General features: G+C 35.5%; 2 protein-coding genes and 1 long non-coding RNA gene across 3 annotated transcripts in view; 1 reads left to right on the forward strand and 2 right to left on the reverse strand.

Annotated features, from left to right (window-relative positions):
* The window catches only part of LOC140750244 (uncharacterized), a 284,412-nt gene that overhangs the window by 102,597 nt on the left and 154,902 nt on the right, over positions 1 to 26,913 (reverse strand). The gene's annotated exons all lie outside the window — the stretch shown is intronic.
* On the reverse strand, positions 11,227 to 12,316 carry LOC140750091 (uncharacterized). Its single transcript, XR_012103160.1, has 2 exons — positions 12,174 to 12,316; positions 11,227 to 11,907 (listed from the first exon to the last, which is right to left on the reverse strand). It is a non-coding gene; the product is annotated as an uncharacterized LOC140750091 (long non-coding RNA).
* Positions 22,222 to 25,953, forward strand: LOC140750019 (uncharacterized). The gene is made up of 3 exons (XM_073083307.1): positions 22,222 to 22,400; positions 23,168 to 23,797; positions 24,329 to 25,953. The coding sequence occupies exons 2-3, from the start codon at positions 23,168 to 23,170 to the stop codon at positions 24,545 to 24,547; spliced, it is 849 nt and encodes a 282-aa protein (XP_072939408.1). The 5' UTR covers positions 22,222 to 22,400; the 3' UTR covers positions 24,548 to 25,953.

Raw genomic sequence — 26,913 nt, forward strand, 5'->3', positions numbered from 1 at the left:
ATTGCGTGCAAAGTGTATGTCAAGAGTTATCTTAATACAAAGGTTATGTATTACTAAGAGTATAGTCATATCATTATAGTCGTTAATTTTATTGTTATTAGTCATACACATTTCATATGCTGATATATTTATTTTTATATACAGATGAGATACTCAGGTATACGATTAGGCTTTAAAACTTAGAACTAAGAGATAGCAACGCATTTGTAGCCGATGTCAGGTGTGAAGCCAAACCTATCTGGGGTAATTGTTTATTTTTTTTAAATATAGGAGTAGAAGACAAGCATGCACTCCACCGGATGGTAAGTGCCTACTGCCGCCCATGGACATCTGTAATCAACTCCAGATAGGATTAGATATTCCTACCAGAGGACGGCCACAGATGTGCCGCTACTCATGAGGACCAAGCTGGAACGCCTCGGAAAAGTATGTCTCCCTTAACACACCCTTCAAAGCAGAACACAGCAGGGTTTAACGCTGCTGTTATGAAGCAGAAATAGGTGCTACCGGAGTTGAACCAAAAAGGGTTCTACCACCTTCAAAACTTCCATCCACTTTATAGTGGACATTTACCAACAGAAAGATCGTATGCGCATTTGGTGCTTCGATTTAATAAAAAATATTTACAAAATCCGTCATGAAAGGAACAAAATCATGAAGGGAACAAAATCCGCCAGTAAAAGTTTCAGTCGGATCCTCCAAAAAGAGATAAACAGATAGAGATGCGGCGGAGACTTAGTCTCCTTTCTGCAGGGCAACTCGAAATCGTTTTCGAAAGTAAATAGAATGGTAGAAACATCTGTGGTTCAACTCCGGCGGCACCACCGCTATGATTATTTCTGCCTAATAACAGCAGTACTAAATGCTGTTGTGTTCTGGTTTGAAGGGTGTGGTATGGGAGGCATGTAATTCGAGGCATACCAGCTTAGTCCAGAAAATATAAAAGCATTGTTATTGGTTTTGTGGTAGGGAATACTCATTTCGTTTGGCCAATTAACACTTAGCCGATTTTAATAATGCAATTTAAATTGAATTCAGGTTGCATCCAAACCACTATATTGCGACTTTCCTTATTGGTCCACATATCACATAATTATAGTCGTCATGTACCAAAACAACGGTTTGGTTTGAATTTTACTGTACAACTTAATTCAATGACAAATTTGACTCATTAACCATTACAATAACATCAATTTACCATATACAAAATATATTAATACTAATTACATTGACGTGATCGTTTACTTAGAATTATTATGCTGTTTATTATGAAATAAACTTTTTATTTTTATAATATGTAATGCAATTTCAGTACAGTGCACCAGTGCATATTGTATAATATGCAGAATATTAAAAAAAGTGTTTATAAACATTGTGTTCCAGTTACATGCGTACATCGAAGATTCTTCGCTGCTACTGCTTTTCGAGACTTAGGTGAAGGAATCAAACCACATTCAAACACTACACGTTTTAGCTACGTTTGGTCTCTCGATGCAGCAACTGAACGCAAAAACGCGATGCAGTCTAAAACGTACGTTTTTGATACCGATCAAACGAAAAAACCGCCTAAACATACAACATTGATGTAATCGCCTAAAAGCGAATCACCGATGCTAAAGGTAGAAAATCTCATACGGCCGTAAGAAGAGTTACGACTGTTTACCATGGCTTCCTTTTTTTTTTTTTAATATTCTGGGTTTTCCCTGAATTCCTAAAAGCAAAACAGCACGTATTCTAGACACGTGTTTTATAACAAAATTGTACTAACTATTTTAAAAGCGTGAAGATTAATTTTCTTAGAAGATTTTATGGCGCGCCTTTAGAAGAGCAAATTTATCTCATTGACGTCATATAGCCTGCCTCAGACAAGAATCTAATCTTATCTGAAGTTGATTACAGTCGTCTATGAGTGGCAGTAGCCACTTACCACCAGGTGCACTGTTTGCTCGTCATAATAATGTTGAAGAGTACGGATGCCGGTTCATTAAAATATGTGGAGACTATCTTAATCCCTGGGCAGTGGTAACGCATATGTAATCGGCTTCTGGTAGGACCCCTGTTCTATGTGATGTTCTATGGGCGGCTGTGGTAACATACCATTAGTTAGCCAGCATGCTTGTTCGCTACTTCGGTTTTATAAAAAAAATCGACGTTGCTTTAAATTACGTGACATTTGATAAAACTGCATCTATCTTTACGAAAATCTAGTGGATTATGACGTCATTATAAAGTAGTCAAAACAATGCGAAGGGTTTATTCGCAGTTCCTTTGTATCCTAGATGCAAACCTCTGACATCACCTAAAAGCTTCTCGACTTGCCTTGTTTCTGCAAGTTGACAGTTTAAACTGAAATTGTTTATGGTCATTGTTGATGTTATAGAATACTTTGTATGTTAGATAAAGATAAAGATATAGGTAAAGATGGAGAAGGGAAGATGGGATATCTTTTTATTCTCTGGTATCAACATCCACGAATCTTAATATATTAATTTGGTTTCGGTTTCAAAATACATAAAGTCCCGAGCGTCACCGCTTAGTCAAGAAGCTAGGCTGTTAATAGACGTCCCTGTAGTACCGGGACTAGAATATCGCTACGGTATCCCCTGCCTGTCGTAAGAGGCGACTAAAAAAGGCCTTTTGGGGTTGCGGGCGGCAAGAGTATTAGCTCGAACCGTCCAGTAAGCGACCCCGGGAAGGACAGCGGTATGTGTGGTCGCATACCGTCGAAAACACCAGATAGTGTGGAAAGAGCGAAAACTGCTCCACAAGACAGTGCCTGATCGAGGCATAGCGCTTGGAGGACTCCGGTTGTGTTCCGTCGGAGGTCCCGGAGTTCTCCAACAAGCGTTGAAGACGGCCACCGGGGGGTTTTGGTGCGGTAAAAATCCCACATAACACGGCGTCGCTCTCACGTCGTCAGGTACCTTTTGAAGGTTTCTCCCTCATAAAAAAAGTCTGTTAATTGAACGGCTGCAACATACATATTACAGTTTGGTTTCGATATGATAGTTTAGAAATAGATTAAAATTAACTTCAAAGATTTAATTACTTGGCATCTCCATACAAATAATATATTTTCGTGTTTTAAGGGGCGCCATTCTCATGAAGTCGCACGTCTTACAATTTTTGCTAGAACCGCCACTGAGCATGATTATATTTAGCACGGTAGTGGTACGCTTATTATAGGAAAATGAAAGCACGATTAACACACACAACGCAGACGAAGCTTAACCCGGGTACTCCGAGTAATTGGTACGTTAATTGGTTAAGCATGACAATTCTCCAGAGCATAATGATACACATTACAACAATTCACAGTGTATTCCCCCGGTACGCTGTGCAGCTGAATTGTACACCCCGTTAAGCAGCAGTAACGATGCACGTGAGAAATGGGTTCGGTACTAACGTAATGAGCACTACATTCTGCTCCCGTGTTCCCGGACTCTTCAAAAGAGGTGTAAGAGGAGCTCTCCTCCAAAGCCAGCGATGCATTGGTGACTTTGGTGTTGTAAATGTCCATAGGCGATGATGACTCCTCTCCGTCAGGTAGCACGTCTGCCTCATCGTTAAGGTATAAAAAAATCATATATTAAAAAAATCAAGGGTGAAACTATTGTGGTTCGATTGCGGCGTTATCTTTATTTTGTAATATAGAAGAAGCATAGGCCTCCTAAGTCTAAGGTTGGTCACAAATAAAATAGTATCTCCGATATGTGCTTAGCGCTGCAATCTTGGCTGTCGCCAAAATTAACAAAAACATCAATGCTATTTCGATTAAATTACAGATGAATAGGATCGGCAAAGAATTGCGACCATTTAGCAATACATTCTCGTCAGATCGCCTTATTTATAGGCCGAATTTACATCTTTTACACCAGAACACAGCAACAATACACTTTGGTTACAAAGCATACTCGTGTAAGAATGCTCATTGACCATAGTCACACACGAAGAGTTCTTACCTACCTTACTATTGGGAATTATAATTATTTAACTAATAATTTAATTATTTAACTAACCTTTATCTTCATTGCCAAATATAATGAAGAAGCAGTAGGTACCTATAAAGTTTTAATGAGCAATGAGTAATGTACTAAAATATCGATATTACCTACTCATAAAATATGCAATAAGCCGCTGCAAATACACGTTGCTACGCAGTATTTGTAATTAATATTATCAGTAAATTAACCAGACAACTCACATGTATAAGCAGATGTTATTATAGTGGATTATTATTTCGCAAAATTTGCATTACACATATTTGTTATCGAAAATTGAGTTGACGTGGTTCGAATTCGAGCAATTGTCCATAGTTCATTTATATATTTTTAAAATTATTTATTAAATATTTAATTTACTTATATAATATTACAAAATAATATAAAATAGTATTTAAAAGAAATGGGAAAATTTAACACACAAGTTTTATAATATACACATAGCTATGCATTATTTTTCCCAGTTCTATCTTCCCGTTAGAATTCCTCTATGAGGTAAAATTAACAAATATGTTTTTCATACAAATTTCTAGGTAAAACTAGGCGAAATTGTGAGAGTAACTCATAATAATTCGAAATATTAAACTGAAAGGTTAAATAAATATACTGCAATTGAAACTCGAAATGAATCAAATTTTAACTGAAACAAGTTTTCAATCAAAAATAATATGGTATTGTTATGATGTATAATACCATATACCTAACATTTTATGTAGGAGGGAAGCGTTCAAGCAATAGTTTCATTTCAAATTTAGTAAATGTTGTGAGCTAAACTTATCTGCAATAGTTTTATTGCAAGTAAGCTTAAGTTCACAAAATTTACAAGAACGATGTGGATATAACATATTGTATTTCACTACAAGTTTAGAACAAGTTAGTGCATATTTTATAACTTTGAGTTCACATTTATGTTCATATTCACATACGTGCTTAGAAACTGTATAAAATATTGCATTTGGAGCATCAATTCAGTTTTATCGAAGCAGATGGGGCTGACGAAAAACTGAACACCCCATTACATTCTAATAACGGTGCAAATGAGCAATGGATTCGCAAATGTGAACAGCACAGATAATGTAAGTGGGATAATCCATTCATGGGGTAAAAGATTTGAAGGTGGTAGAACCTTTTGTGGTTCGACTCCGGTGGCACCACCGCCACACCTATTTCTACCTAATAACAGCAGTTTTAGCCGCTGCTGTGTTCCGGTTTGAAGGGTGTGGTAAGGGAGACAGACTTTTCCGAGGCGTTCCAGCTTAGTCCTCAGGGGTAGCGGCGCATGTGTGGCCGACCTCAGGTAGGAATATCTAATCCTATCTGGGGTTGATTACAGATGTCCATGGGCGGCAGTAGCCACTTACCATCAGGTGGACTGCATGCTCGTCTGCTACTCTTATATTATAAAAAAAAAAACTTAATTTAATACTCCTAATATGTATTTAAATAAGATATTGGTGTTGTTTGTCCATTTTATTTATTTCTTTGAGAAACAAACTATTTATACTCATAGATTACAAAAGATTACTCCTGACAAGAAAAAGTAACCAGTTTTGAGAATTGAAATACATAGTTGAGTAAAAAAGTTTTGCCACGTCTCCGTGCTAAAATGTCCCTAAAATATTTGAAATAATTATGCAATAAATATATATAATTTATTATACATGTAATAAATTACGCAGTATTAGTTATTTACTCGAACATTTTATCTGAAAATGTTTTTTATTTGTCAAGAATTCAAAAAAATAACTGACAAATCAGCCTTTTCTGGCTTCATTCAATTTCAAGGCGGCGAAGTATCTTTACTTATAAAAGTTACTACATTCATACTACATAACATAGATAGTTCATAGAAACATCACAAAGGAATTATTACGGTTTATAGCAATTTTTCTTTACTCGGTCTGTATTTGTCTTTGTGCGTCTATCATATCCTCCTCATAGATAGACCCAGTGTGCATCTAAGGACCTACCATAGGTACTATATCCTAGGCAAGTACCTAAAATATATAATAACATACGGAAACAATAGTAGATATTATCTTAACTTTATTGATAATGAGAGAATAGAGTGGGAAAGCGTCAGGAGAGACGCGTTCGATGCTTACGTAACTGTTAACTACGACCATTGACATCCATTTACCGTAATGGCTGATGACTCACATAGATAATGTACATAGGTATCTAGCGATATTTAAAACGCAATAGTTTGAAAGATCCTTATTCCTCCACATTTACTATCTTTAACACTATCGCCAGTTATACTATCGAAGTTCTATCTACCACAGATTAACAAATTGTCAAACGTCGATCTTCGGTAGGCAAAACATTAGATAGATTGATTATTAATAACGGGTATAATTGTATTTAAATCGCTGCAATATTGTTTTTTTTTTATAATATAGGAGTAACAGATGTGCATGCAGTCCACCTGATGGTAAGTGGCCACTGCCGCCCATGGTCATCTGTAATCAACACTAGATAGGATACCAGATATTCCTACCTGAGGTCGGCCACAGATGCGCTGCTACCCCTGAGGACTAAGCTGGAACGCCTCGAAAGAGTATGTCTCCCTTACCACACACACACCTTACACACCCTTCAAACCAGAACAAAGCAGCGTTTAACACTGCTTTTATGAGACAGAAATAGTTGTGGTGGTGATGCCGCTGAAGTTGAACCACAGAGGAGAATGAACCACCGTTAAAAAACCTTAAAAATATTTCTGTTTGTTTATGTATCGCACAAAGATTTCAATGTAAGATTTTTGTATTTGAATGTTTTTGATAAAATTTAAAAATACTTTTAATTTTTTAAGAAAAGATTCGCTAAGATAAATAAAGTGAACAAATACACTAATAATGGCAGAACCAATAGGGGTAAGAGTAGGGGGAACCAATAAAAAATAAGTAAGTATTTACAAATAAGTGGCGATCGTCTTATTTGACAACACAAATGTGATCGGTTTCAGGCGGAAACTCTATCCTATATGGAGTTAGTTACATTTATCATTAGATAAACTGATTCAAAATATTTACAATAGCGTCATCTAATCTGTGATAACAAATATTAGGTTTTTAGATAACATTTTTTTGTATATTTATCATAACAAATTTGAAGGAAAATCCGATCATAAAATCAGCTGCTAGCAAACAATATGATCACACATTGAAGTCATATTTAACACATTGTTGATTTCCGTCTTACGTGTAAAAAGGTCTTATGTTCAAGAATCTGTTATGATATACGACGTAAGTGTTGCATAAATATGCAATAAATTATGCGAAAAACGTAACATTCAATATTTGATCAATGTATACGTGAGTATATGATTTTGCTTTATAATAACAGTGTTAGCACTGCTATATTCTGGTTTTAAACGTTTGGTAAAGTAAACAAATTTATCCGAGGCGTTTCAACTGACTCCTCATTGGTAGCAGCGCATCTGTGGCTAACCTAGGTATCTAATGTTCATCAGCAACCAATTATTGTCCCCCTGCTGGGCACGGGTCTCGTCTCATAATGAGAATTAGGATTATGGATTTAAACCTCGGACCCCTCGATCGAGAGGCCGAGTTTCTTAACCACTAGGCTATCGCTGTCTTTAGGTATCTAATGTTATTTGGGTTTGCCAGTCCATGGGTGGCAGTACTTACCATGAGGTGGAAGATGTCACTCATTCTGTACACTACGAGTAAATAATAGTGAAATGTTCAAATTCCGCATACAATTTATTTATCTCATGCGGAATTTAAACATTTCATGGAATTTGTTCGGAGATTTTCTGTATCCTACATACGAGTAGTATTGACATACATAGAGCACGACGAACCACCGTAACACTATGCGTTTTTTTTGCAGTTTGCATATAGTTTTGTAGGGCACCGGTAAAGTTAACGGTTCCGTCTCGACACATTCTATTGCACTCAGTGGTGGTTAATCTGAAATACCGTTTGCTTCACGCTGTGCGAAGATATGAGCGATAGTAAGCTCAGCTTGAAATATTGTCCTAAAAACATATGGGAATACCGCCACTCATATTTCTGCCTTACTAGTAGAGTACGAGTAATGGTGTGGGATTACTATTCTGTAGTGTTACATGCAATACATGAGGCATTTTGTGCTCGGAGAGTACCGCACCTGTAATTAACTTGAAATAGGTACTTAATGCATTAGTTAGTGATAAATGACTAAGAGTTGAAGTGTCCACTAAATATCAGGCAGACATAACAATTACGCTTTCTACATCTCACACTAGGATTTTACATGTATCATGTGGGTGTCATGGGCTCACGTAAAGACCAATACAAAAATTCCCAAACACAGAAGAGATATCTTCATTCAACATTTAGAATTTTAGATATTTGGCAGAGAATCGAACCCGGAACCCACTACGTATCAAACCGGTATGGTAACCGCTCCGCCACTGTCGTATCGCAATTCGCAATTATTGCCTCTGGGTGAAAGTTTGTCTCAAAGACTTACTTTTTTTTGAGTGTATTTCCTCGTTATATTTATCAGTGTAAGCTAACTCACTAAGAACCGCTGTTAAAAAAATTGGCAACCGTAAAAGGACAATTTCCGTTTAGTGTTTTTGGCAAGTGTACAAATTTGGAGATGAATGAACGGATGTCGCGCGCCAAAAACCCTTACAAAGTACAGCCCTTTATTTTATACTATAGTAAACTAGATACACAATCACAGACAAAAATAATAGCTTCCGCTTAGTGTGAATTAAGAGCGCATTTAGTATTGTGTGGGGTGCTGTAACTCTATATATTTTGTTCCTGGACACAAGTGCCCTTTTATACTTCACAACTATGAGAGGCCTGGAGCTACGCTACCACGTTTAATCCATATTAAATAATCCCTCCAGATTATGAGTTAGTGACTAATCCGTAAATAATGTTTTTAAACCGCTTACAAGGCCCCTGACAAGGTTTAACGACTGCCATCCCTAGATAACAACCAGAACTGACGGCTTAACGTGCTTTTCGAAACGTAAAAGTACATACATTTTAATTTTGCTACTAGCGATTCTGTACCCTTACCATGAGTTTTTACGTTTTAAGAAATAGGACGGTTTTGGTATTTATTTACGTATTTCCGATACAAATTCTAATCAGCGGTCCTAGCGGATTGTATCAACTATAGTGTCAGTAACGTAACATTAAATGTCTAAATTGACAAAATGGCGCTTCATGATTTGCTCTCTTTTATGCGAACATGTGTGGCAGACAGAAAGACTTACTTATGGTTACGTTTACTCAGTCTACTGAAGCAAACGGAACATTGGATTCAGTAAACGTAATGTAAAATTGTGGGATGTAGCGATCACCCATTCTGACCGCATCGACGTTGCTCTAATTCATAAATGAGTTGAGATCTACCTACGCAAGCCACGGGGTTATGAACTGGAAAATTTAAATAAGCGTTTCATTCATATTATTATCTGATTCACAGTTGATAATAGTATTTGTCTAAGCTATTACGCATTACACTAAGGCGGATATAATACAGGAAGCGTGTAAATATGTATCACATAGTCTAAGAATTGATAGTTCTTGAACCAAAGATTAGGTTTTATGAATAAATGATAAAACGCATGAATGGGTCGGATTAGTCATGATTACATGAGTGAAATCATAGCCTAATAAATTCGTGAAATATTCGTGAAAAATTCGTGAATGCATTTAATATGCTGTATGCATTTAATATGATAAATGAAATATTAGCGAAATCAGTTCCATACATGCCAAATATGTATAAAAAGAGTGATTGATTTCGCATATGGAATGATGATTGAAGTCAGAATTTATTAGTCTATCGTATGAAATTTACTGATGGATTTGATGAATTTTTGATTCAGTCATATTCTAGCATACTTTTTATCTATACTACCTGTAGCACTACCATGAGTTGGCATAGAAACGCCACTATAGAAATTGTAAATAGAAAACTATTGTCATTTTGCTAGTGAATAACATAACTACTATCGTTACGGTATTTCTTGACAACGTCTGTCAAATTAATTACTTAGTGAAAAATACATTTATATTACTGGCGCCAATATAAGGAGTAGTATGAGAATTGTGTAAAAATAGAAGTATATTTTACGCAAAAGAGTTATTCGTTTTTTATAGTAACAAAATGCGTACGTTAATTATTTTATCTACTTACTATGACGACGAATCTTCCATTACAAATAATTTGAAGCGTTTAAAGTACATTTTCTTTAGATATTTTCTTTTATTTAGATAAGATAAGACTTTTTCGTATTATATTTCTCATTGAGAATTTTTCGTCATTAATACTTGTATTTTTTAAATCTGCGTGGATAACTCAAGAATTTAGATATTAATTAATATGTGTACCTATAAGGGTTTGTTGGATAATTATTTATTCTTAAATGAAATTCAAATCGAGTGTGACGTTAATTTATACATTTTTGTATCGCTGGTTAGTTACTGTTTAATATTTCCGTGACCAATACCACTTACGTTGTTTTCCAATCAATTAACGGTTAACAATTTAATAGCAGTCTGAGGACGTCTAAATTGTGGTTGTCAATCAGTTACATAATTGTGGACATGTCGATACTGCCACATCAAATGTTAATTATGGTAGGTTGACCATCAGGTATATAAGGAAACTGGTCTACCTCTAGGACTTATACAGTTAGGTATTTATTTAAATTTGTAGCCTCATATGCATGACTGCAATGGTGTTTTTATCAGCGCTGTATTATACGATTACTTATTTAACAGTAGAATAATTTATTTTGCTGTAATATAATTATCTTATTAAACTATTTTGTTACAATTAGTGATAATTATGTATCTATTAATGGCTCAGACGACGGGCACTGACGTCACACTTTTCTTTTCTTTACTTAGCTCACATTCAAGTATTTAAACTGGAGATACAAAAATTAGCTCAACATGTCCCTGCATGCATAGAACATGACATCTACTCTGAGTTGTGATATTAACCCTTTACACCCGAAGATTTTTTTTCGCAATTTCCGATTCAAAACGTTTATTACGGCTTTTATATAGCTTAAGGGATCCACAAAAAATACGAAAAAAATCCAGAGTTTATACTTAATCCAGAAATCGACCCGCACGATCGTGAGTCTCCGGTGGGAACTGTCACACTCACGATCGTGAAAATTGCAAAAAAATTTAGATTTTTATCAAAAAATATTAGAAAATTAAAACAATTTGGAGATATTTAACATCACTGTCTTTATTTTCATTAGTCTTTATAAAAAATCTGTCTTGGCAATGAAACCTAAACTACGTAATTCTATGAAAATCAACATTCTTCTTTCTTCCGTTATTGCCTCCGTCTTCAATCCAGGTCTCCAAGGCGTAGGTATTCTTGGCTAGGGAATACATCCAATGATAATGCAGATGGAGAAAACTTTAGCCATATCTATTGCAATTAAATTAAGTTTTCGACCGGTTCTTCTTAGATAATATAAATTTGTGCATCTGGTTACATATCAAGAGCCTCATAATTAAAATATTAAGAAAAATATTTCTTTGGAAACTTTACTGGAGATGTTGGTAGGGATGTATAGACGTTTTCAAGACAGAAAACGTATTCTTTTCCTAGCTTTTTTTCGATGTGTTAGACGTGAAGATGCTCGGCGGCGAGAAATTTCTAGGGATGGTTTTAAAGTAGATGGTTGAGGTTTAGGCTCAAGTTCCAGATCCAATTCTAGGTCAGTTTCTATTTGAGGGTCTGCATGTGCTTCTGGATCTGTTTCAGGGCACAATTCTTCAAATTGAAACTCTTCTAATCTATTTGGTTGAAGCTCTTCACTTTCATGAAGATCTTCAATGTCCGATACATTTCTCCTCACCCCGCACTGGCAAAATCTGATCATCATTTAAATGTACCCCTAAATTTGAAACAAACAAAATTGATATTGACGAAACTTACACATAACTGGTAATAGCAATAAAAGCATTTTCATCAAATGTTATTCTGCACCAACAACCGTAGGCACACGATCGTAACAGTTGAAATTTGCAACCTAATTGTATCTAAATTGCAAGTTAATCGAATAAACTACTAAATTCCACGTATTTAGTGTTCTTTTAGCTTTCAAATTAGCTTTAATTAATGATAGATACTAAACATTTAATACCAAAAATAATTATATACCTGTGACAGTGCGCGGGTCGAAAAAATCTGCCATCTTTGGACGAGTCCCTAGCACAACTGACCGCCTGCACCCCGCTCACTTAGCCGGTATCACGTGCGATACTCTCCTCACGATCGATCGGCATCGGTTGCGTTTCGAAAAATAAGAATCTATCACGTGGGATTTTTTTAAAGTGAAACTCACGCTCATATCATCTCGGGTGTAAAGGGTTAAGAAAGTTTTTTTTTATGAACATAAAACGATCTCTTTTATTTTATTGAATTATCGTCTAAAGATTGAAATATTGGTGAAGGTGGTAGAACCCTTTGTGGTTCGACTCTGGCGGTACCACCGCCACACCTCTTTCTACCTAATAACAGCAGTGTCAGGCGCTGCTGTGTTCCGGTTTGAAGGGTGTGGTAAGGGAGACAGACTTTTCCGAGGCGTTCCAGCTTAGTCCTCAGGGGTAGCGGCGCATTTGTGGCCGACCTCAGGTAGGAATATCTAATCCTTTCTGGGGTTGATTACAGATGTCCATGGGCGGCAGTAGCCATTTACCATCAGGTGGACTGCATGCTCGTCTGCTACTCTTATATTATAAAAAAAATATTACTGTGATACAGTTACTATAATATCTCTTATTACCTAGGTTTTTTTACATATTTTAAGAAACTTTAACTTTTTAAGAAACTTATGAAAATACACATTTAATAATAATTTATGATCTAAAGACCGTAGATAAGTATAGATATCTCCCCTTGTAATTGAAGGAAGCCAATAAATGGCTTAAGCGGCTGACAATTCTGTCAGCCATTGATTGGCTGTCATGGTGTAATTTACGCGGAACAATGGCGACATGCGCAGATAAGTGGTGCAAAAACACGAAATCGAAGGAAAAGTACGGAGAAATATCGTTTCATTCGTAAATGAACTAAAACCTACATTTTTTATTTTTCAAACACGAAAATAGACGACAGTGACAATTTCAATTGTCAAAACTGGTTACGTTGTTTTGTGGAGGAGTGAGTAATCTTCAGTAACCTATGCTAAAGACCACCTGTTTACGATTGATATTTGAGCTGGCTCGAAACTGAGCAACACACGCTTAATGCAACACGTAATACGAAGAGAAACATTGTTTACAGTTTATTATTGAACCTTGATCTTAAATAGTTGTAAAGTAGTTCTAACTTATTTTGGAATGTCGGCCTTAATTATCGCTGAATTGGCGTTTTTCTAGATTGTTAACACATGAGCGTCTTACGATCTATTTTTTTTATGTATTCAATCGATGATATTATATAATATATATTAAAAGCAGATAGTCTATTCTGTAATACATTATATTGAAGTATATTTATCAACACTTGGTACAGAAGAACAGACATTATTATATTTTCATTCGGTTACGCTTCCATCATTAGAAATGCTGTAATAAATCATTGCAGTCATATCCAGCCAGTCTATACCTTTATAGGCATTATGAGTGTAACAATAAAACCTAAAACAGGAACCAGCGTGATAGCATTGACCTTTGCGAGTTGGCATGGGGGGCGAATTCCATGGGCGATGGTTTTTAAATATAGAGAGCCGCCGGCGCCCAGCAACCGGTTCGGGAATCTTCGACTGCCGCGCACTCACTCGGGTATGTTCGGCTTTCTCTAACCCTCCTGTTTAAACTGGCCGACATCGGTTCGTTGCGCGTGAGTCCCACTGTATTATAGGGAATACACATTACTCTATTAGTGGCGCCATTTTCGCCTTTTCGCAAGCATTGATAGGATAGTGATTATAACTCAGCCACACACGATAGAGGGTGCCGAGGTTCGAATCCCGGGCACGAATTCGGCTTCGAATCGAGCACCTCTAATTTTTTAAAGTCATGTGCGTATTAGAAATTAAATATCAATTGCTTTAATGGTGAAAAAAACATCATGAGGAACCCGGCATATCTGAGAGATCAATAAAAAAAAAGTCTCCCATGAACAACGACCTTTTTTTTTTCTTTTCGAGTGGGAAACCTTCAAAAGGTACCCGACGACGTGGGAGCGACGCCGGGTTATGTGGGATTTTTACCGCACTAAAACCCCCCCGGTGGCCGTCCTCAGCGCTTGTTGGAGAACTCCGGGATCTCCAACGGAACACAACCGGAGTCTTCCAAGCGCGACGCCCGGATCGGGCCCTGCCCTGGGGGAGTGTTTGCTCCTCCCACAACATCTGGAGATTGCGACGGTATGCGACCACACATACCGCCGTCCTTCCCGGGGTAGCATACTGGTAGTCGCCTTTTACGATAGGCAGGGAATACCGTAGCCCTATTCTAGTCCCGGAACTACAGGGACAATGTGGACAACGACCTAATCCTTCTTATTCTGAGACGAAACCTGTGCCCAGCACTGGGACAGTGATGGATTAACGACTATTTTCTCTTATCACCTCGTCAATGTAATCAAGATAAAATCAATTATTTTAGTTCCGATTGGCAGGTGCCCAAGATTTTAGCTGGATGTTTATGTATATTTTCACTACACCCACGATATGGGAAATCCCAATGAGAGGGTATGGATGCCAATTTAAAAGAAAATGCTTTTTCTTCGAAATACTCGTATGTAGGATTTAAAAATAGTTTTATTATTCAGACTGTGGCATCTATGACACTTGGTTTGACATAGAGATTCTGTTCTGTCTTGTCAACAATTGATCTTTAAAATTTCGACACTTTTTGGTGTATGGTAACGTATATTTTTATTTCTTTCATTTTCAAAGGCATCCTTTGTGGGAGGGAGAGTGGTACATACCGCATGACTTAAAATATATACCATAATACATATCGGTACCGGATTTTGCGAAGTAGTTTTAATCCTAACGTAATAGCATCGATTTCCGCAAAGTAAAATCTGATACACAATTAACTAGTATAGGACATATTTTATACATATAACATATCTTATATTTAACTATTGTTTATAACTAAGTATACGAGTTGCATCGATGCATGTTGCAAATTCTAATTGCAATACCGCAAGCTACCGTCAATATGCATAATTGACGGTAGCTACGTACTTAAAAACCCGACGCGACTAGCATTGAGATTAATTAATAAAACCAAATGTCTTTGAGCTGACCACGCGGAATACAAATACTGTTATTTTGTAAATGTAACTACAACTCAAAAACTACTGACAAATTTAATTTTTTGAACAACTTACGGGCGTGAGAGAAGGAGAGTTAAACTATAAGAGGACTTACAGTTTGTTCTTCGTAATGCCGGTGCAAAATACATCTATAAAGTGCAAGGAATTAAAAGAAGAAGAACAAGACCGAAGAAAGAAGGAGATAACCGAAATTTTGAATGAGACTACAAATTTCGTTCGCAAAGAATAGATTTCCTTTTTGCGCCAGAAAATATGCACAGACAGCAGAGTAAGTTTTCTATCTAAAGCAATTCTGAATTGTTATGACCTAAACTCAATACTATTAACTACTACTACTTCTTCTTTCGCCGCTTCTTCTCCATAACGAAACACCTTGTGAAGTGGTGGTAGTTTGACATTCAAAAAGTGTTCTGTAAAGAACCTATTTTGAATAAAAAAAATTGATTTGATTTGATTTGATTTGATTTACTTTAGTACAACTTTCCAAATCCACTTTAGCTGTTTTTAAAATGTCTTTCTGTCTCCCTATACCGATTAAACTTAGAATAGATTAAAATGATTCAGACGGGTATTTCTCGTAGCTTTAACTTTAAGGTCATAGATTAGTAAAGATTACTCACTAACCTAACAAGGAAATGTATCTAGTTTTGACAAATTTTCACTGTCATCTATTTTCGTGTTAGAAAAATATTAAAAAAAGTAATTTTTTAGAGTATTTACGAATGAAACGATATTTCTCTGCACTTTTTCTTCAATTTCGTGTTTTTGCACCACATAACTGCACATGTCGGCATTGTTCCGCATAAATTACAACATGACAGTCGGAGACGTAACACATAGGCTGACACATAATTAGCTATTTAATGGCTTCCTTCAATTACAAGGCGGTGAGATATCTATAGTTTTAGGTAATGACATTTTACATCGCAATGTAGAACCCCTACACATTTAATAATCAAATATCAAATTCGTGTACATACTGCATACTTCCGTATGGAACGTACATGGACTCAATTCAATAAAGATTTCTGCGAATTCACAGGTGATGCCAGTATTTTACGACGCGCGTTGTATAAAGTTTATCGTAATTTTACAAGGTGTCGTTAATATAAGCTTCAGCCTATGAACCTCTTTCTTTATAGTCACCTTTACCGTACCTCGTAAACCTAAATACAAATGAAATACGAATAATATTAGCTCGGTGTATCATTTATTACATGAAATTTGTAACTTAATTATCTTTTCTTTCATTCCCTGACTGTAACTGTAACTTTTTCGTACCACTTTCTATATCTTTTGGTTTCTGAGTTATAAACATTGATATATTTAATTTAAAATAGATGAGTAATAAGTCTGACAGTTCTAACGAAATTTAATTGTTTATTATTTTAAGTAACAAAACTTTTTACCTTTAATCTATCTGTACCAAACTAAAAAAAATATTTTGAGAAAAAGTTGTTTAAAGTATTGTTCTTTATTTAAAGTTTCATTAAGAATTATCTACTTATAGTAATAAAATAGATAGTTTTTTTTCTGGGATACCAATTTCTCAAAATAAATAATATAATATTAAATGTATGTAAAACATACGCTAGAAACAACTTTGATGTCGATTTTTTCTTTATTTATTTTGGTTGGACACTTATCACATCTCACTTCATATCTGATAACGATTTACTATTTCGATTGAGTGATAAGAATTATCATGATTCCTTTGAATAAGAAGTACCTACTTAAGAATTTATCAAACTGTGTCAATTACTTGTATGTGTGTATTTATTCGCAAGTGCGAATATAACTTATACGAATATAACTACTTAATATACTATATCAATATAAAAGTTATGTAACCTTTAAATCACATTTAGAACAATAACATTATACGTAGATCTATCTGTGTTTATCTTTACTGGTTAACATAAACATACTTTCTCGAGCAAGCATTACATTTTGGCAAGAATGTGATGACACTGATGACCTAGTTTACTCAATGTCTTATTAGATAATCACATCATAATTCTATTTCTAAGAAAGGAGTGGTTCTGTGCCGCGAATTCAATAACTTTTCTCCACTTTTGTTCCTTGAGTCAAGTTTTCTGGCGTGCTAAAGAAGTAGAAGAAGCCATAAGTAAAAGAAATTCATAAGAGCAGGTATATCAGATTTTTGCTTTTACTTGTTCCGTGATATGCAAAATCACAAGCGTATTTATATATATTTATCGTGACAACTTTAGTTGCAGTGACTGTATCAATTCGTGGTACGATATCGAATAAAATTTCAGAGTACATTTTTTACAGAATATTTTTGAAGCGTCCGTAAATGTTGAAAGCGGTTTGAAAACATTCACTGTGTAAACCAGGAGCATACGGTTCCGTAAGCTTTATACGGGAGTACAAGTTATATGGGAAAATACTTGTCGTTACTCTCACATCGCATACATCAAGAGTTGACCCTTAGGAGAGTTAAAGTCCGTTACACGCAATCTTAGCCGTGATTTTAAAGTGTTATTTTATCATGAAATCATTCCATAAGTATGTATTCTAAGACATTTGAGTAATGTGAGTGTCCAAGATTCAGATGTTATTATATTCAGTACCAGTATTCATTTGAGTTATAAGAGTATTTTTTTACAAGTTGTGTTGAATAACCTGTGGAATGTATAAATTTTCACTTGGCTAGCGCGGCGGACTATGTCCAGATCTGTCTCATTCTGAGAGGAGATCCGCGCTCAGCAGTGGAACAGTAATGGGTTGACGACGACTTTATTGAAAATTTAGAACAGGTTATTTTATACGGTGTTACTATAAAAATAAACATTTGGATGAGTTTAGAAAGTTAAAGTTGTTCTATTCATAGATTTAAAATATTTGGGTTTTCGAGTACATTTACATATTATTATCATTTTGCCTTTTAAATAACGCATATCGCATCATACGACTCTACTCCGGCGGCATCACCGCCACACCTATTTCTATCTAATAAATGCAGCGTTAAGCGCTGCTATGTTCCGGTTTGAAGTGTGTGGTAAGGGAGACATACTTTTCCGAGGCGTTCCAGCTTAGTCCTCAGGAGTAGCGGCGCACCTGTAGTCGACCTCAGGTAGGAATATAATCCTATTTTGGGGTAGATTACACTTGTCCGTGGGCGGCAGTAGCCACTTACCATCACATGGACTGCATTCTCCTCTGCTTCTCCTATATTATAGAAAAAATACAGTTCTGTACATTGGCACTTACATCATATGGTATAATTTAACTCCATTTAATAAATGCTGATTTGTTTGTTCCGGTATTCTCTAATTGGCAGTACAGATACATGTTGTATCTACTCTAATTGGCTGCGAAATAAACATACATAATCGTTGATGGAAAAGAGAATGGAATTTACCTGGTTGAAAATTATTCTAACATGGCTTAAGACGGGTATACCATAATTTGATTACATCGAAAAATACTTTTTAAACAAACAGGTTGTTGATCCTTTATAGCAAAATTCCATTGTGGCTATATAGCAATGATCTAACGCTCAATACATTTTATATACGCTCATGTCGTCAATAATTATTATAAATCCTAATGATTTGTCACCATAGTTGCTATGAAAGCTTAAACAAACAAATTATTCAATTAGTGTTTAGGGTTCGTTGTCACAACTTCAAGGAATGTACGTCACACCTATTTCTGTCTTATGATAGTCACTGCTACGTGCATGTTTGAGGGTGGGAAGGCGTTCCAACTCTCAGTGGATACACATAAGAATGTGTTAATTATTCCTTTAACTTTATATGACATACAGTACAGCCCTTAGGCCTAGAAAGATTGTAATTGACTTATAAAGTTAGGCACATAAGGCGCAATCGGCTGTGGGATGGGTGACTGCTAGCAACGTTCTATACTCTTTTCTGTGCTTCGGGGAATTGAAAAAAGTCTTAAACATATCCGAAGGCCTCGTTATGTTTGGTTTAATATTTGTCCATATGAACGGGTCCTTAAGGTTCAATTTTTACACATTGGGTACGGAACCCTAAAAAATTCAAGGTGGTAGAACCCTCTGTGGATCGACTTCGGCAGCACCATTGCCTAACCTATTTCTACCTACCTTCCACCACCACCTGCCACCTCCAGGCACAGGTTAGAATATGCTACAGGACTACCAATATTACAGACAAAGAGCTAATCATCTAAAATGCCCCTTCCACGGCATAAAAACCGGTCAAAACCACGACGTCACAATAATGATGCAATATTATGAAATGACTCACATTTAGTACGTGGGTACCGCTATGACGTTGCTGATCGTCATGATAAGCCAAAAAACTAGCCTGTGTGAGTAGCTAAAACCCACTCGCGTGAATTTATATACGTAGACATAACTTATAAGGTAAATGAACAAAAGGTGGCATTAAGGCATGACTAGTATTTAATATTTTTTATATAATACTGGAGTAGCAGACGAGGTTGCAGTATACCTATTAGTAAGTGGCAACTGCCACCCATGGATATTTGTAATCAATCCCGGATCGGGTTAGATATTCCTACCAGAAAACGGCCGCAGGTGCGCCATTACCCCTGAGGGCTAGGCTGGAACGCCTCGGAAAAGTGTGTCTCCCTCACCACACCGTTCAACACCCATCGTCGTCTAATTCAAAATTAAACGGATTTGTTCATAACCACACCATTAGTTCATTCACCACGCCACCGATATATTCACACGAGATCTTTATGGAGAACTCTCTATCATGAATTTATGAGACGTTTCTTTTGAGTGTTATAATGTTTCATAAAATTAATAATCCATATTTCATCCAAAACGTTGGAGAATTTTCCGGATGATGAAGTGCACCTGCACATATATAACATTACTAAGTTATAAGGTAAAAACATCACAAAATTTATAGCCGTATCTCTATAAATCTTGTATTTTCCAATGCAAATTTTAGAAGTAGTAGTAGTTTTAAATAGAGCGTTCATGGTATAACATATTATTTTTATACCATATTATTTGGTATATTGATACCAAATTACCAAATAATATGGTATAAAAATAATATGATATGAGGTTTATACGATAGTTCAATAACTATCCTAAAACCTGCGAGGCCATTGACTCAGCACTTGGCAAACCATTTGGAACCTATAAATTTTTGACGATCTTACTGGAACCGGGTTTCGAGATTTTCACAATGTTATTTACGGCACTCCATTCCACATTTTCATTATATTTTTAACCGACTTCCTAAAGGAAGAGAGGTTATCTATTCGTCGCGTATATATATGTATATATCTTTTTTTTTCAAACCGCCGAGCTAATACGACCATAAGAGTAGCTAGTATTTGGGAACCTAGTTTCATTGTTTATTTTATTCGCACGCTTTCAATAAAATTTCCTTTCACCTGCAAATGTGTCCTTTCTTTTAGCGTTTCCGTCTTTGTAAAACGAACGCTTATGTTTACTTACATTTGTGGAGTATTTATTGATCCGTATTTGATATAAATAAAGATGATGAGCATTCAAAATACAATGTAAACGAAAGGTTCGTAATAAATTAAATTATTTATTCTTTAGGTTTCAAAAACAATACAATAAGATAATAATAATTCAAAGATAATATTTGTGAACTCCATTTAAAAGTTAAAACAAAAAAATACACAGTAAATAATATTGACAGACTTACTACTCAACGAGAATCTAGGGATACAAAAGTTTTGTAGTTTCTATTTAAACAACTGGTTTAAATGTTACATGAGACGTCCTTATTACAGTACTTACTACTGATTAAGTATTTTAGTATACATACAATGACATGCATTTATAGAAAAAACATTAAAACAATTACTAGTCTGTTGTTCAACACATATTTTCTAAGCCAAACATTTAAATTTTTCGCCAATGCAATCATAACGGGTGGTTGCCAATAATATTTTTCGTGATGGTTTTCCTGTTAGCTATTTGTTCCCATTAAAAATGAGCCAAAATGAAACGCTCAAAGTAGTTCGGGAATTTGTTCTATAAACTGAACGCAATACTTAGTGATTTGTTAAAAAATATTGTCTTGAAGAAATAGCAAACGGCGAGTGACCACTGTCAACCAAGGATATATATACAATTAGCAATGTATGTAGGATTCCAGTCAATTTTAGGTCGATAACAAAAGCTTCACTACATCTAAAGTCTAAATTGAAAACCCTTATAATTTTGGATCTACCTTACCATAACTTTTAAACTAAAATGTGTCCACTTTCCATCGTTTTAATAAAGCCGTAGCAACTGTGGCAAAATGGAAAAATGGAATCTTCTCACGATCCCAATAATTTTAAATACGAGTCAAAATATGTTGAATATCAACAGTAAACAGCTAAGTTATGTGAATTTAGTCTTGCGACTTTTGTTTATCGTAACTGATCTACCTACAAACTTAAGCAACGTCAGATGCGCTCAAGAGTTGGATGGGTGACCATTAGTAATTAAATATTATCGATAAGCTACGATATGATAAGCTAAAGCTGAAAGAAGTAAAGTTAGCCCACCGATTAGGTGGAATTATGACCTGAGAAAGCAATGGACTGTTAAACGCTGACAGAAATAAACTGAACGATAAGCTGTCGGTCTTTTGCAATCATTGGAAAACAGTCGTTGACCATCTCATCTGATGCAAATTATAGCCGGTTTAATAACATACTTATCAGATAGCCCACTAACACAATAACTTTTTCTATCAGTCTACAGTAAATTAGCTCCGTGGAGTATGCATCCCTATTTGAAGGAGAGAAAATAACATCAAAAATACTGTAGCCAATCATAGGACGACGAATTACATAATTATTATTTTTACATTAATTGATAATTGTGTATGCGTTGTACTTTATTTATAGATTTGGATAGTTTTATATATTTAGTGAGCGCGAGCGGTGTTTGTTCATTCACATTCATTCAGTCTCTCGCGACACGTTAAGGAAGACGCGTGCGTGTTATTTAACGGTGACTAAATCGTGTTTACCTCAAACTATTGTGACAACAGTGTAGCCTTTATGAAAAATCGGATTCCAACTGACTTTTGATTTTATGCTCGATATATTTTCCACATATCCAAGGTTCGTAATATAATTTTAATCGATACTAGTGAAGTACTTCCTGTTAAGCCAATAATGTTAAATATGTTATAGTATCAGTGTCCTCGTGAAACAGTTTACATTGGTAATTTAGATAATTTAAATATTTAAACCGATGTTGACAACGAAGTTGTTTTTCCAAAATACAATTTTATTGTTATTAAGCATGAATGTCACTGGACAAACTAATTAGTATTCTCTTTTACTCATGTTGGAATTACACTACTTTCTCTTTTATACATTCGATGTGAAGTTAATTCATTTGCTGGCAAATTTGCAATTTTCAGGTAAATTAAAAAAAAAAAAAGTAATGCAATGTGTATCTATGATATAAGTTACTGTGATAGTTACTGTGATGGCAGATAGGGTTTTACGCATTCTAGCAAGTAGATAACACGATATTTTACCGGTCAGATTAAAAGGCCTTCTACGCATAAACGTGAATTTTGTGAGAATCTGTAAACACTTTAAAACGGGTATTGCTTGCAAACTTGTTTATCGTAATTGTATTCAACATACACAGATAAATAGCGTTATTATAATTAAAAAAAAAATAAAAATATTAAAAATCTAAAAGTAGTAAAGATTTAAAAATTAGAATAATTATTCCACCTCTTCGCAATGTCTAGTCAAAATCAGATTGATTTCCAAAATTAGGACGTACAGACGTCAAGGGTACTAGAAAATTTGATCTACTTTGAAAGCGAAGACTTTCTGTTGTATATAATAAATTATATTTTTCGTTTTAGATGAATTCGTTTGTGGGAATCCTGGCGTTTGTTGTTATACTACTAGTTGGAGTAAATGGTCGACACGTTGATAACAATGATTATGAAGACGTACCTGAGTCAGAACATAGTGAGCTATTGAACCGAATGCGGGATTCCGTGACGCAGATGCGACACAGGCGTCGTTCTCGACAAATGTTCCCGTACGACTATCAACCACCCTTCTACTATTCCGATAACAGAAGAGATTACAACCACCAACAGGAAGAGTACCTTTCACGCATCCTGAAGTCGTTAGACGAAATCATTAGCAACTTGAAGAGGACCCCGCCTCCACCGCCCCCACCCCAACCGATATATATCCCGTATCCCGTAGTACATTATCAATCTAGCTGTGGAGCTCCTCCAGCCCAAGTTACAAACAAACCAGACCCCCTTCCTCCCATTAATGACACTAATATACCCACAATAGGTCCTAATATAGGTGTAGGTGTCGAAAATGAACAGATCTGGGGTGCAGTAATTCCGAAAGAAACGGGAGAAGATGACTTCGAAGGAGATGGGTCTCGTCCTATTTCGTTTACACCAGTAGAACCAAGCCGTCCTATTAGGCCCGCTCCGCCTGTCGATCATGGCACCCTACAAGCAGGGGTAAGTTGAAAAAAATATCTTTATATCTAACAAAGAATTTCACAGGTACAACTCTTAGTGGACGTGGAATATTACAGTCTTATTTATAATATTGAAGTCTTTTTTATAATCTGTAATCAACCACCGATAAGACAAGATTTCTACCAGAGGTAGTCGACAGATGTGTTACAATCCCTGAGGACTGATTTCAAAAGCGTCTGATTATTACGTTTCTGCACCAAACCGGCTTCAAATTTTACTCTACCATCAAGTCCTGCTTTAATACTTTTAGATCTGATAGACCTCATATTTATTTGACATTACAACCTTGGTGTCCATTGTGGTCGTTGGTGACCATTTAAAACAGTAATTGTGCAAAATTCGTTTTATATTTGCTGTACTACGTAAAGGTTTAATAAACCTAAATAGGCCTTAATGTTTTTAAATCTATACGGAATATGGTGTAATTCCCTTTCCAATTTAAGGAGACATCTGTGCTCACTTAGGACAATAAAAGATTAATATTAAACTTTTATTTATTTCTTCTTACAGTCAGAGCGGACGACACGAGCGCCAGTCTCAAAGCCATCAAGGTGCGAGGTCGCTATCCTATCCTGCTGCAGTGAAACTAATGCAACGGAGAGAAAAAATTGCTTCACGAGTTTCAGTTGCACCGCCACATTCTCAACAAAAAGGGCCTGTGAACCAAGTGTGATTAAACGGGTCTTAGAACACTATAAACAGGCTTACGGACCCAATGTTAATGCGTAAAACCTCTTACACATTATATTAAAAGATAACTAACATATACTAAAAAGAAAAGAACTTTCGAAAGTAAATAATCTTACTTTCCGAAAGTGCCTTGAGAATTGAGGTATGGAAGATATGTTGGTCGCATATGAGATTCTCTGTGTGGTTGAATTTAAATTGCTACACGTGGAATCCTTTTCATCTTTTCCACTTTTGTTAAGTTGATGTTCCATTTGAACAAGTTCAATTGATTCTAATTTATTATTAAGCTACACGATCACAAATGCCATAACTACAATAGTTCCTTGTTGTTAAATAATTATTGTGTTGTATTAGCATTAAGTGTACACTATAAACGGTATTTGCTATGCCTGATAGTGAGTTTTAGAATTGTATAATAATTTGAAATGTTTGTAATATGCTTTCACGCCAAGAATAACATATTTTAGGCGATTCCATCCTTGTAGAATACGTAGAAGTATACTTTAAAAATATCTAAAATACATGTAACTGATACAGAAAATCGAGTCGCTAATTTTAAAAACAGAGTCAGAGAAACAAAATTATTAACATATTCATGTTAAGGCCGATTATAACATATACGAGTATACTTTATCCATGTGTGCGGTCAAAATGTGACTTGTATTTCTCATTCAAAACAGTGAAATAAGACGTTTCTACAGAAATGCTTTGTTGTTGCGTTTCTGCGCAAAATAAAATACGTAATGCTTACTTTCAAATTCACTTACAGTGCGATTTCAGTGAGTAGGGTGAATGGCCGCGCATAACGGACCACTGAGGGGTAATGTGTAACGGGCCTTATTTGCACAGACTCACTAAGAAAGGCATTATTCCTGTTACTTGCAGTTAAAAAACTCATTGGTGTTAACCTGTTTATTTTAAGTTAAGAAAGCGAGTATACCCTTGCGGTGAAGAAACTGGTTAATGAACAATCCTTCTGGAATATTTCCGAAGTCACTCGAAGGCCGATGCGACTTAACGATTAATTTAACAGATCGTTTGACGTGCACTTTTAAGCAAGGAAATATCTTTAAAAATCTGCAACCCTCTTAAAGATAATCATGCTTTATGGTGCTTTAGACATAAGAATTTTATGCGCCAGCATTTAATTATTGTTCTACATATAAATATTATATATAGATAGAAACATGAAAATATGTTGTAATTAATTATAGTTGTTCCTAGTCTGTATTCATATTGATAATCCGAAAACAGTATTAAATACTTAAATAGCGACATAAACTTGTAGTTTACTAGCAACTAGCAAGTGTACTAGCAATTATGTACTTTATTTATTACGTATATTATGTTTATATTAATTTTCTAATAAAACTTATCGTGAAATTTTGGTACTTTAATATTTCTTAACAACGTATATGAAATACAATAAATAATACATATTATAATGTGTATTTTAACAAACCTTAAAATCCATTATGTTAAGAGATGATTGGATTACAGAGGTATCAACAATCAACATAACACCAGTTTTCATTATATTTTTTTATTTTTAGGTGTCATTTATTTATTTCAAGTTTGAGGATAAAGCAAGTTAATTAATATTGGCATACATTAATTATGGAAATCAACCTTTACGTAAATTAGCCAAAATATTCTAACTGAACCTGTTTTACTGCAGTAGACAACGAGGCATTATCCTTCTGAAATTTTGCCCTATACAGTTCTGGTCATGTTTACGGAAATTTAGTGGGCGTATTGACATTACGTCATAGCGTATAGACATTACATAAATGTTTATAGTTTACAAATATTATGTAACGTAAAATCGCACGTGGTACGGTGACGCATATTGCGTGCGAACAGCGTGAAATAGCATGTATCACCATATATGCGACTCAATAAATCAGCTCATTTTATAGTTCAACTGTTTGAACTGAAGCTTCAAACCGGTTTACATGTAGCTGAATGCATAGATAGACTCATTTATTATTAAAATATAATAATATACAAACATGTTAAAGCTACTTTTCTCGGTTGGAGGACAATTAAAAGGCACGTACTGGATAGATACCTATACCAGAGGTGTTTCATGAATGCCTACGGATAGCAACTCATCTTCTCACACGTTCGTCAAGAGGTGATTTGTCCCATTGCTGGGCACCGTGTCCCTCAGAGTGAGAGATGTTTAGGTTACAGTCCACCACGTTGACCAAATGTATTAGAAGATTTCTCACACCTTGAGAACTTCTTCTAAGAACTGCCAGCGGCCATACGATGTTTTTGTAACTTTGAAAAAAAAATGTGGGAATCAATCTGGGAATCGAATTTCACATTTGATAAAGAAGCTGAGTTTCGACCATCAAGCTATCCCCGCTCTCACGCGCTAGCGTTGTGTTGGTACATTT

Source organism: Epargyreus clarus, unplaced genomic scaffold (assembly GCF_041222505.1).
Source record: "Epargyreus clarus isolate Ecla_fem2 unplaced genomic scaffold, WU_Ecla_fem_2.2 ptg000019l, whole genome shotgun sequence".
In the NCBI taxonomy this organism is placed as follows: Eukaryota; Metazoa; Arthropoda; class Insecta; order Lepidoptera; family Hesperiidae; genus Epargyreus; species Epargyreus clarus.